The sequence below is a fragment of the Dysidea avara genome, chromosome 3 (assembly GCF_963678975.1).
Source record: "Dysidea avara chromosome 3, odDysAvar1.4, whole genome shotgun sequence".
Lineage (NCBI taxonomy): Eukaryota > Metazoa > Porifera > Demospongiae > Dictyoceratida > Dysideidae > Dysidea > Dysidea avara.
Window position 1 is genome coordinate 18961913 of NC_089274.1, and position 21531 is coordinate 18983443.

General features: G+C 39.9%; 1 protein-coding gene across 1 annotated transcript in view; it reads right to left on the reverse strand.

The window, feature by feature from the left end:
* Window positions 1-21531, reverse strand: part of LOC136249933 (transient receptor potential cation channel subfamily A member 1 homolog) — a 57191-nt gene that overhangs the window by 13550 nt on the left and 22110 nt on the right. The window contains exons 8-12 of the mRNA XM_066042070.1: window positions 20233-20379; window positions 20054-20174; window positions 18005-18138; window positions 17844-17950; window positions 16276-16652 (exon numbers count right to left, since the gene is read on the reverse strand). Coding sequence (XP_065898142.1) covers window positions 16276-16652; window positions 17844-17950; window positions 18005-18138; window positions 20054-20174; window positions 20233-20379 — 886 coding nt within the window. The remainder of the gene's footprint in view (window positions 1-16275; window positions 16653-17843; window positions 17951-18004; window positions 18139-20053; window positions 20175-20232; window positions 20380-21531) is intronic.

Below are 21531 nucleotides of genomic sequence, written 5' to 3' on the forward strand. Positions count from 1 at the left end.
CTAGTAAACAATAAGGTATGGTACACAAAACCATTTTGTTCATATTATTTATCATTTATAATTCAGAAGGCTCAGTCTCACATATCAACGGTGTTTGGCCAGTTCTCTCAGATAAACAGCTATTCGCAGTAAGAAAAATATCCTCTGGATAAAAGGAAACAAAACCCACAATCGAACCACCCACTTCGGCCTTTTTCTTAGCTGAAACACGTGTTCGCAGTGATTTTCGAACGGTTATGTCTGAACTCGAATCCCTCGTCAAGAACCTTTCAGATAAGTTCGACGGTTTACAAAATGATCTGGATGATCTGAAACGTCGCTCGGGGAAGCGGAAGAAACATAGAAGGCAGCATTCTCGTCGGCACCGCAGACGCCACTCGTCTTCAAGGTCCGGATCTCGGAGCAGTTCTGGCCACAGGGAAGGTTCACACTCTCGGAGAGAGATTCCCACTTCCTTGCGCGAACGATCTCGGAGTAGGTCGGCGTCGCCACCTCGTAGAGGACCACGTCACTGCCATAACAGAGAGGGCTCGAGGAGCCCCACTCGTGAGGACGAACCGCCGACGAGGACTCGACATTGGGAGGACATTCCAAACACGCCTCAGTACAATGAGGTCGTTGAATGGGAGTACAACTCGGATACTGAGCTACCGGAACCAGAGAGACGCCAAGCCCCCCCCCCCCCCCCCCCACCAGCGTAGCGACAGTGTCTGAGGAGACAGGAGGGGTCATCACAAAAGCCTGTACTGCCAGGCTAGAGTATACAGACCGTCTCAAGATAAAGAATGCCTACTCCCTTCCCAAGGTGGCTGCATCCCGGACTCCCCAACTAGACAGCTACCTCAAAGCTGAAGTCCAATCATCCACCAAGACCACAGACAAGGAGCTGGCCACCATACAGTCTCATGTGCTAAACGCCCTTGCCCCACTGAGTGCCATTTTAGAGTCGGAGGAGGACATCCCAGGGCAAATAGTCAATGCAACAGTTGATGCAGTCAAGCTACTTGGCAATGCTAGTGCCCGAATTAGTCACCTTCGGCGAACAAAGATCGTCACACAAATAAACAAGACACTGCTCCCACTAGTTGAAGAGGACTAACTTCGGAGAAGTTTCACCCTCCCTGTTTGGGCCGGAGTTCGCCCAAAAATCTAAACAACTAGTGGACCAGGTGAAAGCAATGAGGTCCGCCCTCAGCACTCCGAAGCAGTTTTTTCGAACAGGCCCCCCCAACAGCCGGGGGGGGGGGGGGGGGGGGGGGGGGGGGTTACAGTCGGAAACAGACCCGAGGAGGAGGAGCCCAGAAAGGATGGTCAGGCCAAAAACCATTCCAGAAGAACACTTGGAAAAAGTGACTCATGCACACACCATTTTAAAAAGTGTCATGATGAATTGGAAAAGTACCCTAGTGAATCAGATTGCATGTCTTGGGGTAGAACAGCTTTGTCAGCCAGACCTACCATGGGCAGGCAGACTAGCGTACTATCTGACCAACTGGTCTGCCATAACACAGCCAATGGGTACTGAATACGGTACGGGGATACCAAATAGACTTTGTGGCGATGCCACAACAAGAATCACAACCAACTCCTCCACACTACACCTCGGAGCAGGTTATACTAATACAGGAGGAAGTAACCAAAATTCTCCAGAAACAGGCAATACAACCTGTGGAGTGCCCCTCGGAGAGGGACTTCTACTCCAACATTTTCCTGGTCCCCAAAAAAGATGGCGGACAGAGACCTGTCATCAACCTCAAGGCACTAAACAGCTTTGTTCACAAACAGCTTTGTTCACCCAGAGCACTTCAAGATGGAGGGCATTCAAACCCTAAAGGATCTGCTAGGGCAGGGGGACTGGCTAACAAAAGTCGATCTGAAGGATGCGTACTTCGCAGTTCCCATACACCATGCACACCAAAAGTACCTACAATTTCAGCTTCAGGGGAAAACCTTCCGGTTCACCTGCCTCCCGTTCGGCCTATCCTCAGCCCCATGGGTGTTCACAAAACCCTGAAACCAGCATTGGCTATACTACGACAGAGAGGGGTCCGGTTGATTGCCTACATAGACGACATCCTACTGATATCAGACTCAGCAGCCCAAGCTCTGGAACATGTTCAAGCTCTGGCCTACCTACTGGAATGTCTAGGGTTCACCATCAACACAGAAAAGTCCATGCTAACTCCAACCCAGAACATAGAATTCTTGGGGGCTCTCAGTAAACTCCATCGACATGGAGCTACAACTCCCCCCACCCAAAACAAAACAGATTCGAGCGGAGTCTCGAAGGATAACGAGGATGGCAGAGTCAACCTCAGCCCGTACACTAGCACGTCTACTAGGGAAAATGAACTCAACAGCATGTGTAATTCCCCCTGCACCTCTCTTCTACAGAAATCTACAGATGGCACTCTCCAACACTCTGGAGAGGCATGCCCAAAACTACGACGGATTAGTAACCTTAACACCAGCCAGTTTGGAAGAGCTGAAATGGTGGGACACGGAGATGTCCAGGTGGAATGGGAAGACCCTCTTCAAGAGAGAGACAGATATGATCATCGACTCAGACGCATCACTGCAGGGATGGGGAGCCTGTTGTGGCACCCAAACCACAAGGGGAGCGTGGTCACAGAAGGAGGCAACCCTCCACATCAACTGTTTGGAATTGCTGGCAGCCACACTAGCAGTTCAGTCATTTGCAAACTGCAAATCCAAATTGAACATCCTGCTGAGGATCGACAACACCACAGCAGTAGCATATATCAACCATCTGGGGGGGACAGTTTCAAGAGACTTGGTCGGTCTGACGAAGAACCTGTGGATGTGGTGCCTGGAGAGGAACATACACATCACAGCCCAACACCTCCCCGGGTCCCAGAACACCATTGCGGATGCAGAATCACGGTCACAGACAGACAGGACAGACTGGAAGCTGTCCCCTCAGCTGTTCCACAAAATACAGCAAACATTTGGCCCACTTCCTGCAACCCGCCTGTCTGCTCAGTGCCGTCGCTACTTCAGCTGGCGGCCAGATCCGTCTGTAGAAACAACAGATGCATTTCTCCAAGTATGGACCCACATCAAGGGATATGCCAATCCACCTTGGAATCTGGTGGGCAGAACACTTGCCCAAGTACAGTCTCAACAAGCCAACCTGGTGTTGGTAGCACCAGTGTGGAGATCCCAACCATGGTACCCCACACTACTACACATGTTGGTGGATTACCCCAGACTGATAATATCAGGAACGGAAATAATGGTCAACAGAGACAGCTCACTGATGCTCCCACAACTAGCCGTATGGCACATCTCAGGGAGAGATACAGAAGTCAGCAGCTTTCAGAGGAAGCTACAGACCTCATGCTTAGTTCCTGGAGGACTAAAACTAACAAGTCCTATGACTCACTTTTCACCAAATGGCACCGCTGGTGTTCTGAACGGAGTTCAGATCCCTTTTCTGGTCCTATAGCTCAGGTGGCCAACTTCTTGGCATACCTTTACAAGGAAGGGTATAAATACAGCTCCATAAATGCCTATCGATCTGCAATTTCCTCAGGTCATGGATGGTTACACAGTTGGCCAACACCCCCTAATCTGCAGACTTGTAAAGGGAGTTTTCCAATCCAGACCTCCATTACCTCGTTACACACAAACCTGGGATGTTCAGAAGGTACTAAACTATCTTGATTCACTAGGTGACAACCAGATGCTGTCTCTGAAGCACTTGACATGGAAAGTGACAATGTTACTTGAATTGTCTCGTCCATCTAGATTGGCCGATCTATCAAAATTGGACATATCTAAACGGGTGTATAAACCAGACGGGATTTGTTTTTGCCCAAATACCTTAGCCAAGCAGTCAAGGTCCACATCTCAGATTTCTAATTTTTCTTCCCCTCTCTTCCAGAAGTAAATAAAGTGTGTCCAGTATCAACCTTAAAGGAATACGAGAGCAGGACACAACCTCTTCGGGGAAGGGAAACTAACCTGCTGATAGCGATTATTAAGCCACATAAGGCGGTGTCCTCAAGTACTGTGGCTAGATGGCTGAAGTCGTTACTGGAAGCTTCAGGCATAGATACTTCAATTTTTGGTGCTCACTCGGTCAGAGGAGCTTCTTCATCTGCAGCTGCGTCAGCAGGGATTTCAACCTCAGACATCCTCAAGACTGCAGGTTGGAGTTCTGAAACCACCTTTCAAAGATTTTACTATAAACCATTGGATAACCCTTCATTTGGCAGAGCGGTGCTCAATCAACCAGCTTCAAACAACACTGTTGATATGTGAGACTGAGCCTTCTGAATTATAATTCATAAATGGCTCAGACCACGGAGTGGTTGCCAGCTATTTGGAATTATATGAAGAAGGTGAAGTTGAACGTATCAACGGTCCCACTCACCCTTCCCGGAGGGAACAATTACAGCTAATCAAAGGCCGAAGTGGGTGGTTCGATTGTGGGTTTTGTTTCCTTTTATCCGGAGGATATTTTTCTTACTGCGAATAGCTGTTTATCTGAGAGAACTGGCCAAACACCGTTGATATGTTCAACTTCACCTTCTTCATATAATTCCAAATAGCTGGCAACCACTCCGTGGTCTGAGCCATTTATGAATTATAATAGTAGTATTTCGTATAACTAATTTTAGAAGCACAATCTCAGAATAAAAGGTAGCAAGGTTTGTCAACTGGACAAATATACATGTCTGTGCGTTATTTTCCACTTCATTTTCAAACAGGAACTGTTCAAACTCCAGGGGCTTTTTTTCTTGCTGAGATGCCATGACCATACGGAAAGCCATAAAAGTCAACACTCAGAGTTAAATTTTCCTGCTTGAAAAAGCCAGGAAGCTTAATCTGTACTCTAAGGTTAGCTCCTAGATGGTTTTTCCTGCTGTAATTAGTGTGTGTGGGTGGGTTATCATGATGTGCCAGCTATTCAAGCCTTGGGAAGCTGTACTAGGTGTGAAGTTGGCTACAAAGGACAGTAAAAGACTCTGTTCCAACAACTTATCTTTGTACAAACACAGCACTATGCTGCCATGTTGATCTGACGGTCTGTGAAATGATTCATTTGTAAATGCTAAATATTGTTTGTGGGAAGCCATATGCACTCATGCATGCCTGTAGTATATATGCCAACAGCCGGTCATTATTAGGAATGTGTAATATATGACAGTTGTGGAAAATAAAGAACAGTTATGCATTGATTGGAAAATAAATACGAAAAACAAGATCACATGCGTAACATTTCTAATCGCCAAAAGTAGCCAAAAAGATACTATTTGCTTGTATTACTACCACAAATGTACTACATACATAGACACTTACCGATTGTCTGATGGCTGAAAACCGACGTGGTTCGAATTCACGAAACGAACACTCCAAGCAAGATGACAAGAAAGCACTCTAAACCAGTTAAAGCACCGCTACACTTGTACAATATGAAAATAAAAGCACTTGGGCATGGTCTCAAGCCTAATATGGCACTCGGCTTCGCCTTGTGCTATATTAATCACTTGCCCACACCCTCATGTTTTTATTTCCATATTGTACGTGCGGCAGTGCTTTAACTAGTATATAGCAATTGGACATTACATACTACTCCAATCACTATCATTTTTTTCTCACGTTTTTTGCCTTCACCCTAATTGTAGGAAGGGAGTGGAAGGCAAAATTTACCAAGCAATGGATTCGCCTGTTCACGGAAAATCCAATGGTGTAAGTTTCATCTTGGTAGAGAACTGCATTTGTAAGTTATGACCGTCTAATTAAGTGCCTGTAGCTTATTTTCTGTATTGTCACTGTACAAATTGATTTTCCTGTTATTGACACTTTGTAGTGCTGTATCTTTGAAAGTTCAAGGCTTCTAGAGCTGAAACTTTGGTTGACCATTCCTTAGGTCATCTAGATAAAGAAAATGTAATAAAATGGAATTTGTAAAATGCACTAACATATGGTACATTTAGCTAATTGGCAAAGATTGCTGACTACTTACATATACCCATATATAGTGCTGTCATTAACTATAATAGTGTAATATTGTGGCCGGTTTTGTGAAAAGGGGTCTTCGCACGTACACATTCAATTTACCAACTTTAACAATTCATAGCTTCAGAAAGATTGAAGGAAACTGATGGCATCAAATCTGGTCAATAGTGAACACCAACATTGCTAAATGGATAGTTCTATATACAGCTCCTTTGTGAACTTTTTCTGCAAATTCATGATCACTAAACACACTGTATAGTAATCTAACTAGATTTTTGAAAATGGGTTTTTAACACTCATCCATATAAGCAAGTATAAGTAAAATTAGGAATTTTAAACTAGAGTAGGGACAATGTAGTACCACGATAAAAAGTACTGAAACAAGCTGAAACCGCCTGTCCAATGCGAGGCAGACTAACGCTCATATCTTCCATCTCTTTGGGAACACTGACACGAAACAAAGATTTCCAAACTCCTCTTGCTTTGGGGATCACGATGGTACCAAGGTATTTGCCGTTATCACCTCCTTTCACTGTGAAACAAGTGCTAAACAATTTATGGATCCGATTTTGTAAATATTTCACCCATTGTGTTTATTGCATTCTACTGTAAAATTAGGCTTGCTCTAACATATGGGATTCTTGCAGATCCGGTCACAAATGTATAACACACCAAATAATTATTATTGCTAAACTGTAATCGCTTATAGTATGTCCACGTTGAGCTGAATCCTGAAAAACAGCTAAAAATTAAAAGTGGGTTTTTTCTCAACGGAGTTAACATTTCAGCCAACCAGATGATTATTGGTAACAGCAAAGGTGTCAACAACAGACAGGTACGGTTTGGCTTCATTACAAGTTCGAGAAAGGGCTGTAATGGACACTGTACTTATACGGCTTTCCCATAGGAAATGTATTGTGAAAATTTTGATTGGCCGTAAATATTATGTCAAACATTTGAACAAAAAGATTTTGAAACATTTTTAGCGGGTCAAGCAGTACTACAAATGAGCCAAATTTCAAGATCATGTGTAATTGCATCCATGAGTTATTAAATGTTTTTGAGGGTTCAGCTCAACGTGAACATACTATAGAAGTTCATCAAGTTATCTTACTTTGTTTACATGGTAATTGTAGCACTTAGCTATAGGTTTGTATGACACATCATAAGAAACACAAAGAAAGTCATGAAGGAAAGCATGCTACCAGTCTGGATGATGATGAAGTGAACGAGAGAAGCAGCTAGTGCAGGGGGCTCAAAGGGTTCCATGGAACGAGTCTTAACTGCTGACAAATTTTCTCCTCAATAAAACTAAAATCAGTTTATCAGTCAAAGAAACACTCATTACAAGATTTTATATGACAAAACACTTACTTCTACCTTTGTTTACAGCAATAATACCACTTGAAACTGCTTTCTGTGATACACGCCTCTAAAAATAATTATTGTCTTATCTTCTAAAGCTATTACAGTAACTATTAAAGGCTTCGGTTGCATTTCTGAAGGCCTAACTGGTACGATTTAACAGTGAAACATTGCTGGGGAGTCTACCAATAAGAGTGGAACTCCCCTTTTAGAACTCTGGATCCCGGCGCACCTGTATGTAGTGAACAGTGCCTTGGTCACAGCAAACGTTCAGAAATGCAAGTAGTTAACTTTGCTAAAAAACACTCGTCTCAGACTCTGATGATATAGGACAGCTCACTCAGCACTGCAACGTCTACAACACATGTCCACGTGTGTATACGTTACATAATACTATATTGCATAATGTTGCCACGTCCATGGATGGAAGCCCTACTATCAATGAAGAACCTTCACTGGTACAGAAGGATAAAAGGTAACACAATAGCAGACGTATTGTATGCTTATCAATATACCAAAGGTTTCTTTTTAAGTGAATTTGAAACATTTCTATGAAAGAAGTAGGGCTGTAGCTCTACCCAGTTTTCTGCTATGCTTGACTGAACGCATTAGGCAGGCAGTAGAAAATTCTAAGAAAAAAAATTAAATTCTGTAGCAACTTAACAAAAACGTTTTGGGTTGAACTGAAGGCACTTTTGGGCTTGATTTTACTCAACCAATAATGTCATGACGTTGTGAGGAAAAATCGAGGCAGGTTTTTGGGTGATATTTTATCATAGGCCATGCCCACACTTTCATTGTCCCTACTATACTGTACTATTGTACTGTATGATAGATTATAGAAAAATATGTAATAACAATCTGATATGTATTTGACCGATTAATAGCTGTGGCTTGTATATGGACGATATCCGCAATGACGAAATTTGATGTCATAATTGATAAAATGGCCGTGTTAGTGTGGGGGCTTTGGAGACTTTAGTACGCAGTATTCCAAGTGAATGTTGTCTGTAGTTTTCTACACTTGGAACCACGAGATAATAAAGGTAAGAAGTAGTACACGTACCGTGACAATGCAGAACGCGCTCCAACAAGGAAAGCAGACCGAAAATTTTAAATTCGGACACAACCAGGCTTATTCGTATTGCATTATGTACTATATGCCTCACCTTCGCCCTTTTTCGAATTTATAAACGCTATCATAGGGAAACACCATCTCGCCCAATACCTTCCTGTACAAAGTCCCCACACTAGCATGGCCATTTTGTTTTGTGACGTCAGAAAACATCATTGCGGATATCGTCCATTAGCCACCCCCAGATATACAAATAGTGAAATTTACCTTCAAACAATCACTAATAAAAAGTTCGAACATTTGAAGCTTCAGTGCTAGCTTTCAAGTTACAGGTTTTCTTGTATATTTAGGCACATCCTTTTTAAGTTTTATCTTTCCAATCCTATTTAATAAGTATGTAAGCGTTTGGAAAATGCATAGCAGTGGTACTGAATGACGCAATAAATCAATTGCAAATGGGCGTGTCTGATATACTGCAATCATGCATAGGCAAACACCAACTAATGACTAAAATAATGTTTTTCATGCATTACCTATCACTTTGTAGGGTGTTTTAAGGCTACTAGCAAGCTGAACTGTGATGGTAAAAAGTGGGTGTGGCACACGAATATTGATTGCGAAGAGACGAACATTGATCACGCAAGATGAATAAACAGCTGCAACAAAGATAACAACGTTTATTTGTAATTCTTTTGTAGGCTATGAGTGCATTACGAAGCTTCAAAGGATAGTTTTTAAATTTGTTAACCTCCAAACCCACAAAATATTCGAAGCTTTATCCCAGCCCTACCCAGATATCCACAGCCTAGAATTACCGTCATAAGAGCCACTCTTGGATAAGAACCATGGCTTGTGTCTAAAAATATACTGATGCATACATTTGAAGCACAAGGAATTGTTTTAATTAAGCCAGGAAACAGTGTTTTAAAGAGAAGCTAAAATGAATAATAGTGTTTAAACAAGGTCAATTAGGACTGGGATGAAGCTTTGAATGTTCCGTGGGTTTGAAGGTTAAGTAAGCAAACTTTGAATCATAAAAGTATCCTTCGAAGCTTTGTAATGCACTCATAATCTATGAAAAAATTACAAATAAATGTCATCTTTATTGCAGCTGCTTATTCATCTTGTGCAATCGATGTTCATCTCTTCACGATTGATCTTCATGTGCCACATCCACTTTTGAAACATCACAGTTTAGCTTGCTACCGTAGTTGTAGCTTTAAAACACCTTATAAAGTAACAGGTAATGACATGGAAAATGTCCTTTTAGCCATTTGTTGGTGTTTACCTATGCATGATAGCAGTATAGCAGACATGTCCATTTACAATTGATTGATCGCGTCATCCAGTACTGCTGCTATGCACTTTCTAAACTTATCAAATAGGATTAGAAAGATAAACTTAAGAAGGATGTGCATAATACAAGTAATAGTTGTAACATGGGCATGGGGCTTTGCCTGATATGTATGCCCGACTGCCCGAGGGCCACAGGCGTGATGGCAGAGGGCATACATATCAGGCAAAGCCCAAATGCCCGTGTTACAGCTAATATGTAACATTTATCATGCTGATAGCCTGTACAGGGCGATCAATCACCCAAACCAATACGACTGCAGCCACTGGATGTATTATATATAAAATTTTTGATTATGGGTCAGCAGCTAGTACGTTCTGGTTACGTTCGGTTATGATAATGATAAATGGACATATCCTAGAGATATCACGAAGAATTTCCGTTACGCGAGTTTAATGTTTAATCAATGCTATTGAATTGTTTATGGAAAAACTACGCAGTTCACTAAAGGCCTAGACAGGTAAACTTGCTTGCAGAGTGGTTACTCCCTGCAGAGTCGTAGCTTTGTGATGGGGGCGTGTCCATATTCGAAAATGTGCGGAAACAATCGATAAAGCTATTGTACTAGTTTTCACCTTTGCCCAACGTTTTTCAACTCGTAGGATGGTGAGGATAACAAAATGCTCAATGTCTGAGTGGTTTTCATAGCGAAATCCAAGCTGTGTATCCTAATCACGTGAGTGTTAATTGATCCCCACAATCGATTTCGGCATCAACGTCTATATAATCACTGCCCAGTTGTAGCCCGGTCTACATTTCATATGTAACCTGGCTAGCTGGGCTACATACGAAATGTAGCCCGGGCGGCTCCTTTGATCTGAGGTGTGGAAGTGTTACATGAAAACATGTAAATTAAAAGCTAACACCGAAGCTTCCAAGGTTTGAACATTTTATTAGCAAACAATCGAAGGTAAATTTCAATATTTGTCCCAGCCTAAGGTCAATCATTATAAATGACATAATCTACTGTCACAAAAGCCCATAGTAGCTGCCTTCGCATAGTAGCTGCATGGTTTTCCTTGATATAGGATATAGTTGCCGCAGTTATTATCTGGTCAAATGCAATCTTTTACTCTGATGGATCTCAAATTCTCAAGGCAAAACAAACACAAACTAGATATATTTTAAAATAAAAAAAATAGAGATTTCTGAAAAAAAAAACCCACAAAACAAGGAATAAATTGTGGTTACATCAAGTAAACCCACAAAGCCATATTGTGACTCGGCTTATAAACTAATACACTCACTATTGTGGTTTATGATATGAATGATTATAGCTGTTACAACACTACTGTAGAGTCTGGTTGTTAGGTGCATACACCTAATAGAAGTTTGCAAAAAATAATTATTGTGATTAACATATATGTAGTTGTTAAGCGCATGTGCCTAATAAATAAACCTTGTTGTGATTGTTATAGATTGGGGTTGTGTAGATTGCAGTCATTATGTGTACCAATATAGTCCAGTTTTTGTGTACTGAATCCTTAGTGTAGAGCATACTACAAAAGACCACTTCACTTGGTAATATAGATAGTAAAGGCACGTATTTTGGCTTTGTACTTTGTGAAATTTCACGCTATACACTCTAGCATTACTTCTCTTGTATAGCTTTGTATCATGTTGAAGCTTCATGTTCATCCACATGCGCTTACCTAGTACAAATAATGGGTATGCACTTAACAGGTAATATGCGCTTAGTATATACGTGCGCTTAACAACCAGACTCTAAGGTAGATATGTGGGAAAATACCTACTTTGGCATGTTACTACCATCTTCTCAATGCCAAATTAACACATGCCATATGTTGCAATAGTTACCATCATTCATGTATCTTGCTTCACTACGTTTTATTGCTGGAATTCCACTTCATTTTAATTGCACTACCGTAGATTCCCTAAAATTTCGGCATCTCTAAATATTCGGCACTCTCCATGTATTCAATGCAATATGCTCTAAATTTCGGCGAGTAAACCAGAGTTTTTAATTAAAAGTGTGCTAATTTTTCGGCAGCTGGAATGTCATGGCAGCGGGTCTCACGGAGTCATATGATGAACTGTACGACAGTGATACTGTTTTAAACAATATTGTTTATGGGACATTTTGTCTCAATGCTACTGTTGAAGATCGACCGAGAGATCGACCCAGCTTTGACAACAAGTCTGAAAATGATGTTGAGATAGCCACTGAGGTAGAGTACAGTGATTATTCTGGCGATGGCAGTTATATAAGTAACTGTCAAGACGGTACAAATGATTCTGCCATTGAATTGGTGTCAGTTACATTTCCACGTAAATCCAACCAGGAAACCAGCCTAACAGCAAACAGTGGGGCGAGCAGTGAGGATGTAGTGAGCAACAGTAAGATAACTGATTATTTTCCGCTACGTCAGTTCACTACCACTAAGGAATACCCAGCGTTTCTGAAGCAGTACAACCCTACTAGTATTCATTGTCGCCCAGCTCGTCTTAAACGACCTGTTGGAAGGCCTAGTCATAAGCGTACCTTAGAGAGTGAAATGACGATGGTAGTGAAAGATCGAGGAGTAGGAAAAGAGCCTAAGACAAAGAAAGCTGGAATGTACAAGTCATACAGCTATGCACAGAAGCTAAAGGTAGTGGAATATGCACGGCTTAACACAGAGGCAGAGGCCAGCAAGCGTTATGGTGTCCCTCGCTCAACAATCTACTACTGGAAAGACATTGATAAAGTCCCTAAGGAAAAGTTTAAAAAACTTGCTAAGAAGGGGAGCACTTAAAGAGTGGATCTGGTCGACCAGTGAGTTATCCTTTTGAGCTGGATGATGAGGTGCTGTCTTGGGTTGTAAAGCAAAGAGATCTTCACTTACCAGTTACCAGACAAGATATTCGGTTGATGGCCAAAAAAACAATTTGTCCAACAAACCCATCCTTCAAAACTTCATCAGGCTGGGTAAGTAGGTTTATGAAACGTCATTCTCTGTCCAATAGGTAAGTGCTATAGCACTGTTTTGTATGAGCTATAATGTATATTTTAATAGGTGCAAAACTAGCATTCAGCAGAAGCTACCCAAAGATCTTGAAATTCAATTGGAACGTTTTAAAAAAAAAGTAAAACAACTTCGTAGAGTTCATAAGTTTGAGGATAATTTAATCATCAACATGGATGAAACACCTGTATACTTTGATATGCCTGGTTCTCGAACCATTGAAAGAAAAGGGAAGAAAGAGGTTCGTGTTAGATCAACTGGAACAGAGAAACGTCGGTTTACAGCTGTTTTAGCTTGCAAAGCAGCTGGTGTGATGCTACCTCCAATAATAATATTCAAAGGAAAGAGAGAGCTTAAAAAATTGAAGATTCCTAGAGGGGTAGTGGTAAAAGTCCAGTCAAAGGGATGGAATGATGCTACATTAACAAAAGTTTGGCTGCAAAATGTTGTGGTTCAACATACCAAAAAGCAGCAGGCATTGTTGGTTTGGGATACATTCAAAGGTCATTTGACTGACGAACTGGAGTCCATGCTGCGAAAGAGTAACATAATCACTGCAGTCATCCCGGGTGGTTGCACCAGCAAAATACAGCCCTTGGATGTATGTATCAATAAACCTTATAAAAACAATTTCCGTGCTTCTTGGATGTCATACATGCAGGAAAGTGTATCTCATTTGGAAAATGGGGAACGTCTTCAACCACCATCTAAGCAGCAAGTTGTTAACTGGGTTGTTGCAGCTAACCAGCACATAGGTGGAAATCCAGTAATGATCAAGAAATCATTCTTGGTATGTGGAGTATCTAATGCATTGGATGGTTCACAGAACCACATTATACGATGTGCCAAGGAGCTTCCTACACTATCTGTTACGTATTCAAGTAGTACTGAGACATCAGACAGGGATCCATTTGAGTCAAGTGATCCAGAAGGTGGTCAAAATGAAACAAGTAGCTCCGATGAAGAAACCAAGACAGATGAAGAAGCTGAGACAAGTAGTTCCAATGAAGAAGCTGAGACAAGTAGCTCCGACAAAGAAGCTGAGGCAAGTAGTGATGATGTGTCTCAAAGCTCTGATCCAGAGTTTGAGTCAGATTCTGAAACAAGTAGCAACTCTAGTGAGTATCAGCTCTAGTGAGTATTCAGAATAACTTTCAGTATTACAGTGAGATGTATATATAACTGACACATAGTAACCACAAATAGCTATTACTCTATCATTATAGTACAATATTATTACGTGTCAAGTTTTTAATATTAATGCTATACTTATGTGGTGTGTGAAGAGAGCTCTCGAAATAGCTGGTTTATTATTGTTTGACGAGTGTGGGTGAAATGATACATACAAGGAATGTCTAATCCACCTTGACGAAGGTCTCTTAAATACTGGCGATTCCCAGTAACCTCACACAGTATGCTTCCTCCATGCTGGATAAAGTACCAACAAATACGTGAAATTGTTCGGGGAACATGCCCAACTATATTGTCGTGTGCCATTACTGCTACTGCAAAACGATCTTCTTCGTTCCCAAATTCCTGTTCACAAAACAAGATCTCTCCAATTACTGCAGTCCAAATATCAAGACACACGGTAGTGTGTCGTGCGGCCCAAGAAGCCGGCGCGCAACCCCGTGAGTATATTGACAGGAAGAAAGAAAACGCAATTTTCGCACCTCCGTAGCTCTGTGCTGCCTTGATGAAACAAGACAAATTTTGCTGTGTAGATTCCCTCCACCTTCAGCACTCCACATTCCAAATTTGAGCGAAATCGCTTTAGGCATTCCTGAGATATGCGACTTCAAAAATTGGCTTAGTTTCTTCGTTTTTTTTTTCTTCTTATTTTTCTTCCTCTTTTCGCACACTTACAAAAACTGCTATAAAACGCGAACGCGTTATCCGATTGCCTTGAAATTTGGCACACAGAAGGGGGGTATAAAGGCGCATCTCGGTACCAACTTTGGCTGGAATACCATAAATAGGCAAAGAGTTATGAGCGATTATGCACGAAAAATAACACCAATATGTTGTCACGCCTACAGGGTAAACCGCGTATGGGAAGAAGCTGAAAATCGGTGGGTGAATAGGTTAACTATTGAACCTCAAACCTTTTGTGGTTTGAAAGAAATCGAGCTAAAAACCAGGAAGATACAGCGAAAAAATCAACAGTGTGTAACAATTACGCAATCGAGATTAGCTAATTTTTAATTTTTTAATTTTATTATTATTATTATTATTATGCTTGCCACGCCTACCAGATAAACCACTTGGGGTAATGCTAACTCTTACCCCATTCACTGTTACCACTTGGGAAAATGGTAACTCTTACCCCATTCAGTTTAGCAAACTCTCACCACTTTCAATATAAAACCAATTTTGGTAAACACGCATTTCTCAAAACCTGCGTGCGCGTTTAAGGGTTAAAAGTGATTTTCATTGCATATTATGTTTCTATGATGGTTTTTAATGGCAGCATTTCGGGTAGAGATGGACCGATACCACTTTTTACAGATACTTCTGATACGAGTATTTGTGCTGAAATTATCTGCCAATACTGATTCCGATACCAATACTAAGCATTGAAGCATAGACAAGTTTATTACAGAAATTTCACTGTTGTGATACATAGCTAGCTATTAAAATGTCACAGCAATTGATTGATGTCAGTTAATCAAGTTTTAAAATATTCATTGTATAACAGCTAAACATGATAAACATCATGGTGGATTACTGATTTCTTGATTTGAGGTAGCTTTCTTGTAAGCTCATTGATTAGGCAATTAATTGTGTGGGCAGCCAAAAATTGTACAATGTTTGTTACAGCTTTTGCAACCAAACCTTTTCATGAAAAAGCAAGCCAAGTAGTCCTAAAGAGGAACAACTGCACTGCCATTTAATTACAAAGGATTCACACGCTCTAATATATTAGAATACACATGGAGAATTGCAGCAATACTTGGAAAAGAGTAACAAAGGTTTTGTTTCGCTACTTTGTTAGCTCAACTAAGTTACTGATTAGCTCAACTAAGTTATTAGCTACTGGAAACTTAGCTAGAGATGGTTTAATAAAGTGGTGAGTGTCTACTGGTGGTATCTGTACCTTGTATTACCGATACCAATCCAATAGCAATACCACTGGTATTGGCATCGATACCGATACTGGTATCGGAATTGGTCCACCTTTAATTTTGGGCGGCACCTTTCATTTTAGGGGGGAACCTTACTAAACAGTAGTACTGTACTGTGAGATACGATACATCATTGACAATAGACACTTTAAAACCAGTTGATTTACATGAAATCTACTGTTACACAGAGGTAATAATAGAGATCCATAGGGATCTCAGTAACTGTCCTTTATAGAGAAGCTAAATGTATGATGTTACTATTCAGAGTCCTTAAAGAAAAACTAGATAAACATAATTTTAAAAACTCTTTCATTTAAAAAGTGTTTTTAAATGTTGGAGTCCAATAAGTATCGGGAAGACTGTTGGGGGAACATACTGCCACTAACACATATAGCCACATACCATCAACTCAAAAGGATGATTTTGTGGATCAAACTTCTCCTGCAACCAGCTCTCCTCACCTTCACAACCATTTATAGGATTTTCAAATGAATCTACTGGAGAGGAGACAGCTATATAAGGAGGACCCTGAACAGTTGGAATAGGTTTGAGCGGTACATCACGTGCAGAATCCCTATCCATGGTATCCTCAAACTTGTTAGCTTGGTTGGTTTTCCTCCATGGAAGCATATTAAGATACATTGACATTGTCGGCACAGGAGTCATGAAGTCATCCAAAAACTCAAAAGAATATTCTATCTTGCTAACTTCACTGCCACCCTTTTCAGTCTCAGTATATTCCCGATGAACACAACGATGCAGTGCAACCTCAGCCACATCTTGAGATTTAAAAATTAAAAAAAAAATAACTACACTTAATTTTTGATATATTTACACAGTTTACACTATTGTCAGTCTGATAAGTAGTAAAAAATATACTTTTGAAGTGGCACAGCATTAAGTCGTGCACCACTTTGACTGTGCAGTTCCCAACTGCATTATATATTGTGCTCCACCCAATGTGCAAATTTACGGTTACTGGCTATTGTCTTTTGTTGACATAAAGTGGATTTACAAATTATCACTAGCCTTCAACTAGTTTGACACCTTTCCACAAATTTCCAACTGACTGTGGTTGGATTACAAAGATTTACTATAATACAACAGGTGATTTAGGTACATATCTAGATAATCTTTTATCTAAACTATTTCTCAGCCATAGATAATAGCTGTTATATTTGTACTTGATCACTGAACATTCTGCTGAGCAACACAACAGTTTGAACTAATTTTGAAAACATTGGAAACCACCCCATATTTTAGGTTCCACAACTTACCATGTCACTGTACACATTTGAGTTTGATATTTTTAAAAATGCTTAATCACAAACAGAACAGCAATTTGAATATAGTACCACTTCATAGCACTACAGGCACAAACCATGTGTGCCACATTGTCATTAGTTATTTAAGTGGTGATGCAAAAAGTGTGCAACTTACAGTTCCTTGTGCTTACAACATACACGATGTTTCCTTAGTCATTGTGAAAATAATCCACACACACTTAGTTTTTAATCTACACATTATTTATTAAATTCTGTGCAGCTAGATAATTATTATGGAAATATATACAGATTTCCTGGTTGTAAATTTTTGGTTTTAATCCATGAAAATCTTTCTGCATGTGCCAAATTCTCTTAAGTCTCAAAGATTTTTTTGTTGGTCTCAAAAGTTTTGTTCCTTTAAATACCTACATAATGGCATTTGTGGGGTCCAAATTAAAGTACCCACACATTGCCACTATCAGTTTTAGTGTTAAAAATGGACTAGCTTTCACAATTCTACTATAACAGTAACCTCAAGAGATCAGACATCATAAAAATAGGACAGAGAAAATCCCAACAGAATCACGTACCATCATCAAGCCAATATGTATGTACACATACCACTTAAATTTTTCCTATACTTTAATGGTTTTACTGAATACTACCTTCTATGTATACACCTTAGCTGATACACTTGTCACTAACCAGGCATGTGCTGAATCAGCAATCGCATGGGAGTCTCATTCTTCTTACCGCGAAACTGCAATGCCTTCTTCCAGTACTTGCTGTTGAGGATGGTGAGAGCAGTACGACTATCAATGAATATTATGAATAATCAATGTAGTAAACAGTTATCGTCCAGTTACCGGTGTCCACTAAGAATTGCTACCATCAAACAGTTGCCTTCTTCACTAGCAACAGAGACATTAACCGTATCTTCCAGTAGACGTTTTACCACTTTGTCATGTCCTTCTTTGCAAGCCAGTAGTAGTGGGGTTGTCTAAGAAAGGCATAAGCAAGGTGTGAACAGTCTCCTCTCCAAGCCAATACCAATTATAGAAAATGCTGAGTTAAATATATCTAATCCAAAACAGCCAAGCAGTAAAAAAAGATTGCGGCCCCAAAAAAGGCTGATGAAAAAAGATGTGAAATCCAAGGTGTGGCAAAGAAATGGCTAGGTCAATGGCAAAAATTTTAATAACCTCAATTTAGGTGAATTTGTGTTGCTTCCTCCAAGTTTCACTAGGGTTCGGCACTAAATTCACCTGATTTGTTGTTATTAAAATTTTTGCAATTAACCTACCATCACAGCCATTTCTTGACCGCCACCTTGGATTTCACATCTTTTTTCATCATAGCCTTTTTGGGGCCACACTCTTTTTTACAGCTTGGCTGTTTTGGATTAGATATCACTTCTTTTTGTGTTTGTATACCCCAATACCCCAAAGCTGGCCTATGTTTGGGGCTTTTTAAAGCTGATCTCTCTACAAGGTGATTTGTCTCTAACTGATCTATCTATAGGGTATTTGTTTGTAGCTGATCTCTCTACAGAGTTGAGTTTTTTCTAGTTGAACTCTCTACAGGGTGATTTGTTTTTAGCTGATCTCTCTACAGGGTGACTTGTTTCTAGCTGAACTCTCCACAGGGTGACTTGTCAATAGTCTGAATCACTAGAGCAATTTATCTGTAGCTGCATGGTGACTGTTCTATTAGAATATATTGACAGTTGAATGCTCTATTAGGGTGACTATTCTATTAGAGTATCTCGATCTCGGCTTTTGCTCCACGTAGTTTGCTTTCGAAAGTAGTTTATACTCTGATTCTTCTGTACTACTGCAAGAACTTTCTATGATGATTATTCCAGCCACATACCGATTTTCAGCTCATTGCTCTAAGCGGTTTGCCTGGTAGGCATAAAAACTAATAGTTTTTATTGATAAAAATTGATCACGTAATTGTGACACAGGTTGGGTTTTGTGTCATTTCTCCATGGTCTTTATCTTGATTCTTTTCAAACTACAAAAAGGCACTCCTATGATGGTTACTCCATCTACACAGCAATTTTCAGCTCATTCCTTCAAGGAGCTTACCCTGTAGGCGTGACAGACCTTCGACCTTATTTTATGTGAATAATCGGTCATAACTCCGTGAATATTTGTTGGATCTATACCAAAGTTGGTACTGAGATCTGCCTTAATGAGCTCTTTACGTGTGCCAAAGTTTAGCCCAATTGGAGCACGCATTCATGTTTTATGGCGGATTTTGCAAAGTGTGCAAAATGAAGCAGAAAAAAACAAAGAAATTAAAACAAAAGTTTGGTCACTCGTATCTCAGAACTGTCTGGAGTAATATTCTTCAAATTTGGTGTGTAGACTCCCCTACCTAGCTGGCACACCTGTAGCAAAGTTGGTTTTAATCGGATAAGGGATCACAGAGCTACATAGGTGTGAAAATCACAATTTCTTTCTTCCTGTTAACATACTCATGGTGTGGTGTGCCAGCTTCTTGGGCCACACGACACACTACCGTGTGTCTTGATAATTGCAAAAATTTTTGAACAATGAAATAAAACCACAAATATAGGCTGAGATTTGCAATGTGTTAACAAACAGCTCAGATATTTTTGCTAGTTTCACCAAGACTACTTGGACACTAGCTAGTTGTTTAATTGTAGAATCACCTCTCTCAGTACAATGGCTAAAAATAGGCAATAGGGATTGGTAGTAAATCTACAAGGATTACATTTACACAGGCAATGTAAACTCCAATCCCTACTCTAATTCATTTCCTAGTGTCCAAGCCATTTTCTTGGTATGTATTAGTGCTAAAGTTTAAAACGTATGTAAAAATTGGTTAAATAATTTCTAGAAGTTTCAAGGCATCTAGTAAAAATGTATTATTATTATTGAATTTACCTTTAGATGATACCGATCTATGCTACCATTAGCAGAAGCACCAACGGCAAGTAGATAAGCAACAACATGATACTGTCCAGCAGAAGCAGCACTTGATAATGGAGTGCCTTCCTTATAGTTACTATTAAAATACAATATCTTAACCAGTGCATTTCACACAAGTAACAATAGTCACTTACACCACTTCTGTATCTATTCCTTGAGTAAGCAAGTACTTGACTATCTCAAGGTGACCGTCACGAGCAGCGATGTGCAGTGGGGTATCATCATATTGACTAGTTCTAACTTTTAAATCATATTCAAACTTGTAGAGTAGTTTAACACACCTGAAGTTATTACAACAAGGTATTGCTTAACACATTCTATATTAAGGCAGTGCATGACATGTTATGCAGCCCAAGATGCCAAGGAACATTACTATGTAATTGCAACTGAAATTACAAGATTTTACAAATACACAGCTCTGTGCTCATTATTCCAATATAATTAATCCCAAAATTTGATTGCAGGAAAATCAATGGAATACCCATGAAAGCAACTGGCAACAGAAAGAGTAGATATCTAATGTGTCCAATAACAAATTACAAATAGTAGGAATTTTAGGGGATCATATAGCCATTAACCCTTTGTTACTCAACCAAATTTATAAAACCACAAGAAAACCTCAAGAAATGAAATTTTATGGCTTGTGTGATCTTTGCACAATACGTGCGGACCTCACCCATCAATTAACATGTAAAACTATATACCATATGAAATTACTCTTTCCTTCTACCCAAACATCCAAAAACCTTACAAGAAAACACATAACTCACGCGCTTTGAAGTGAAGAAAGGCATGCTATTATTTTTCACCATAGCAGCGAAAGATGGATGCTGCCATCTTGTTACAACCCCCCGGTGACATCATACTGTATATTTTTAGAATTCTTATCACGTGAGGAAGTTTGATTTGAAATAGAACACAACATGATGCTCAGAGCAACTTGGATAATAAAGAGTTAAGAGGTAGTGAAGTTTCACTACTTTTTATGGCTATGATCCCTAATTGAACTTAAAATACCTAATTTTTTCCTTCTATTTGTTTGTTATAACCAAGAATTACGTACTCTTGTAACATAAATATGATTGGCGAACTAGTGTATGCCGCATCAAAAGAAAGAATGGTGCCATATTTAATGTATTCATCAGGACACATATCCCAACTATCAATTACTGAAAACTGAAGTAGCCATTAGGCTTCATTTTCAGCTATGTTAAGCCTGTTACACAGTGTTGTCACAAATGAAGAACATTGCTTCTGCAATAAATTTAATCACTAGACAACTTTTGTTACAAATGCAGGGAAGCCATTATGCACTAGCTATTGTGAATCAATACCTTGTAGGGACATAAAAGGACATGATGCACACATTGTATATACATACTACGCTAAGTCTAACAGTGAAAAAATCAAGCCCATAACCTTAGCTGCTATTG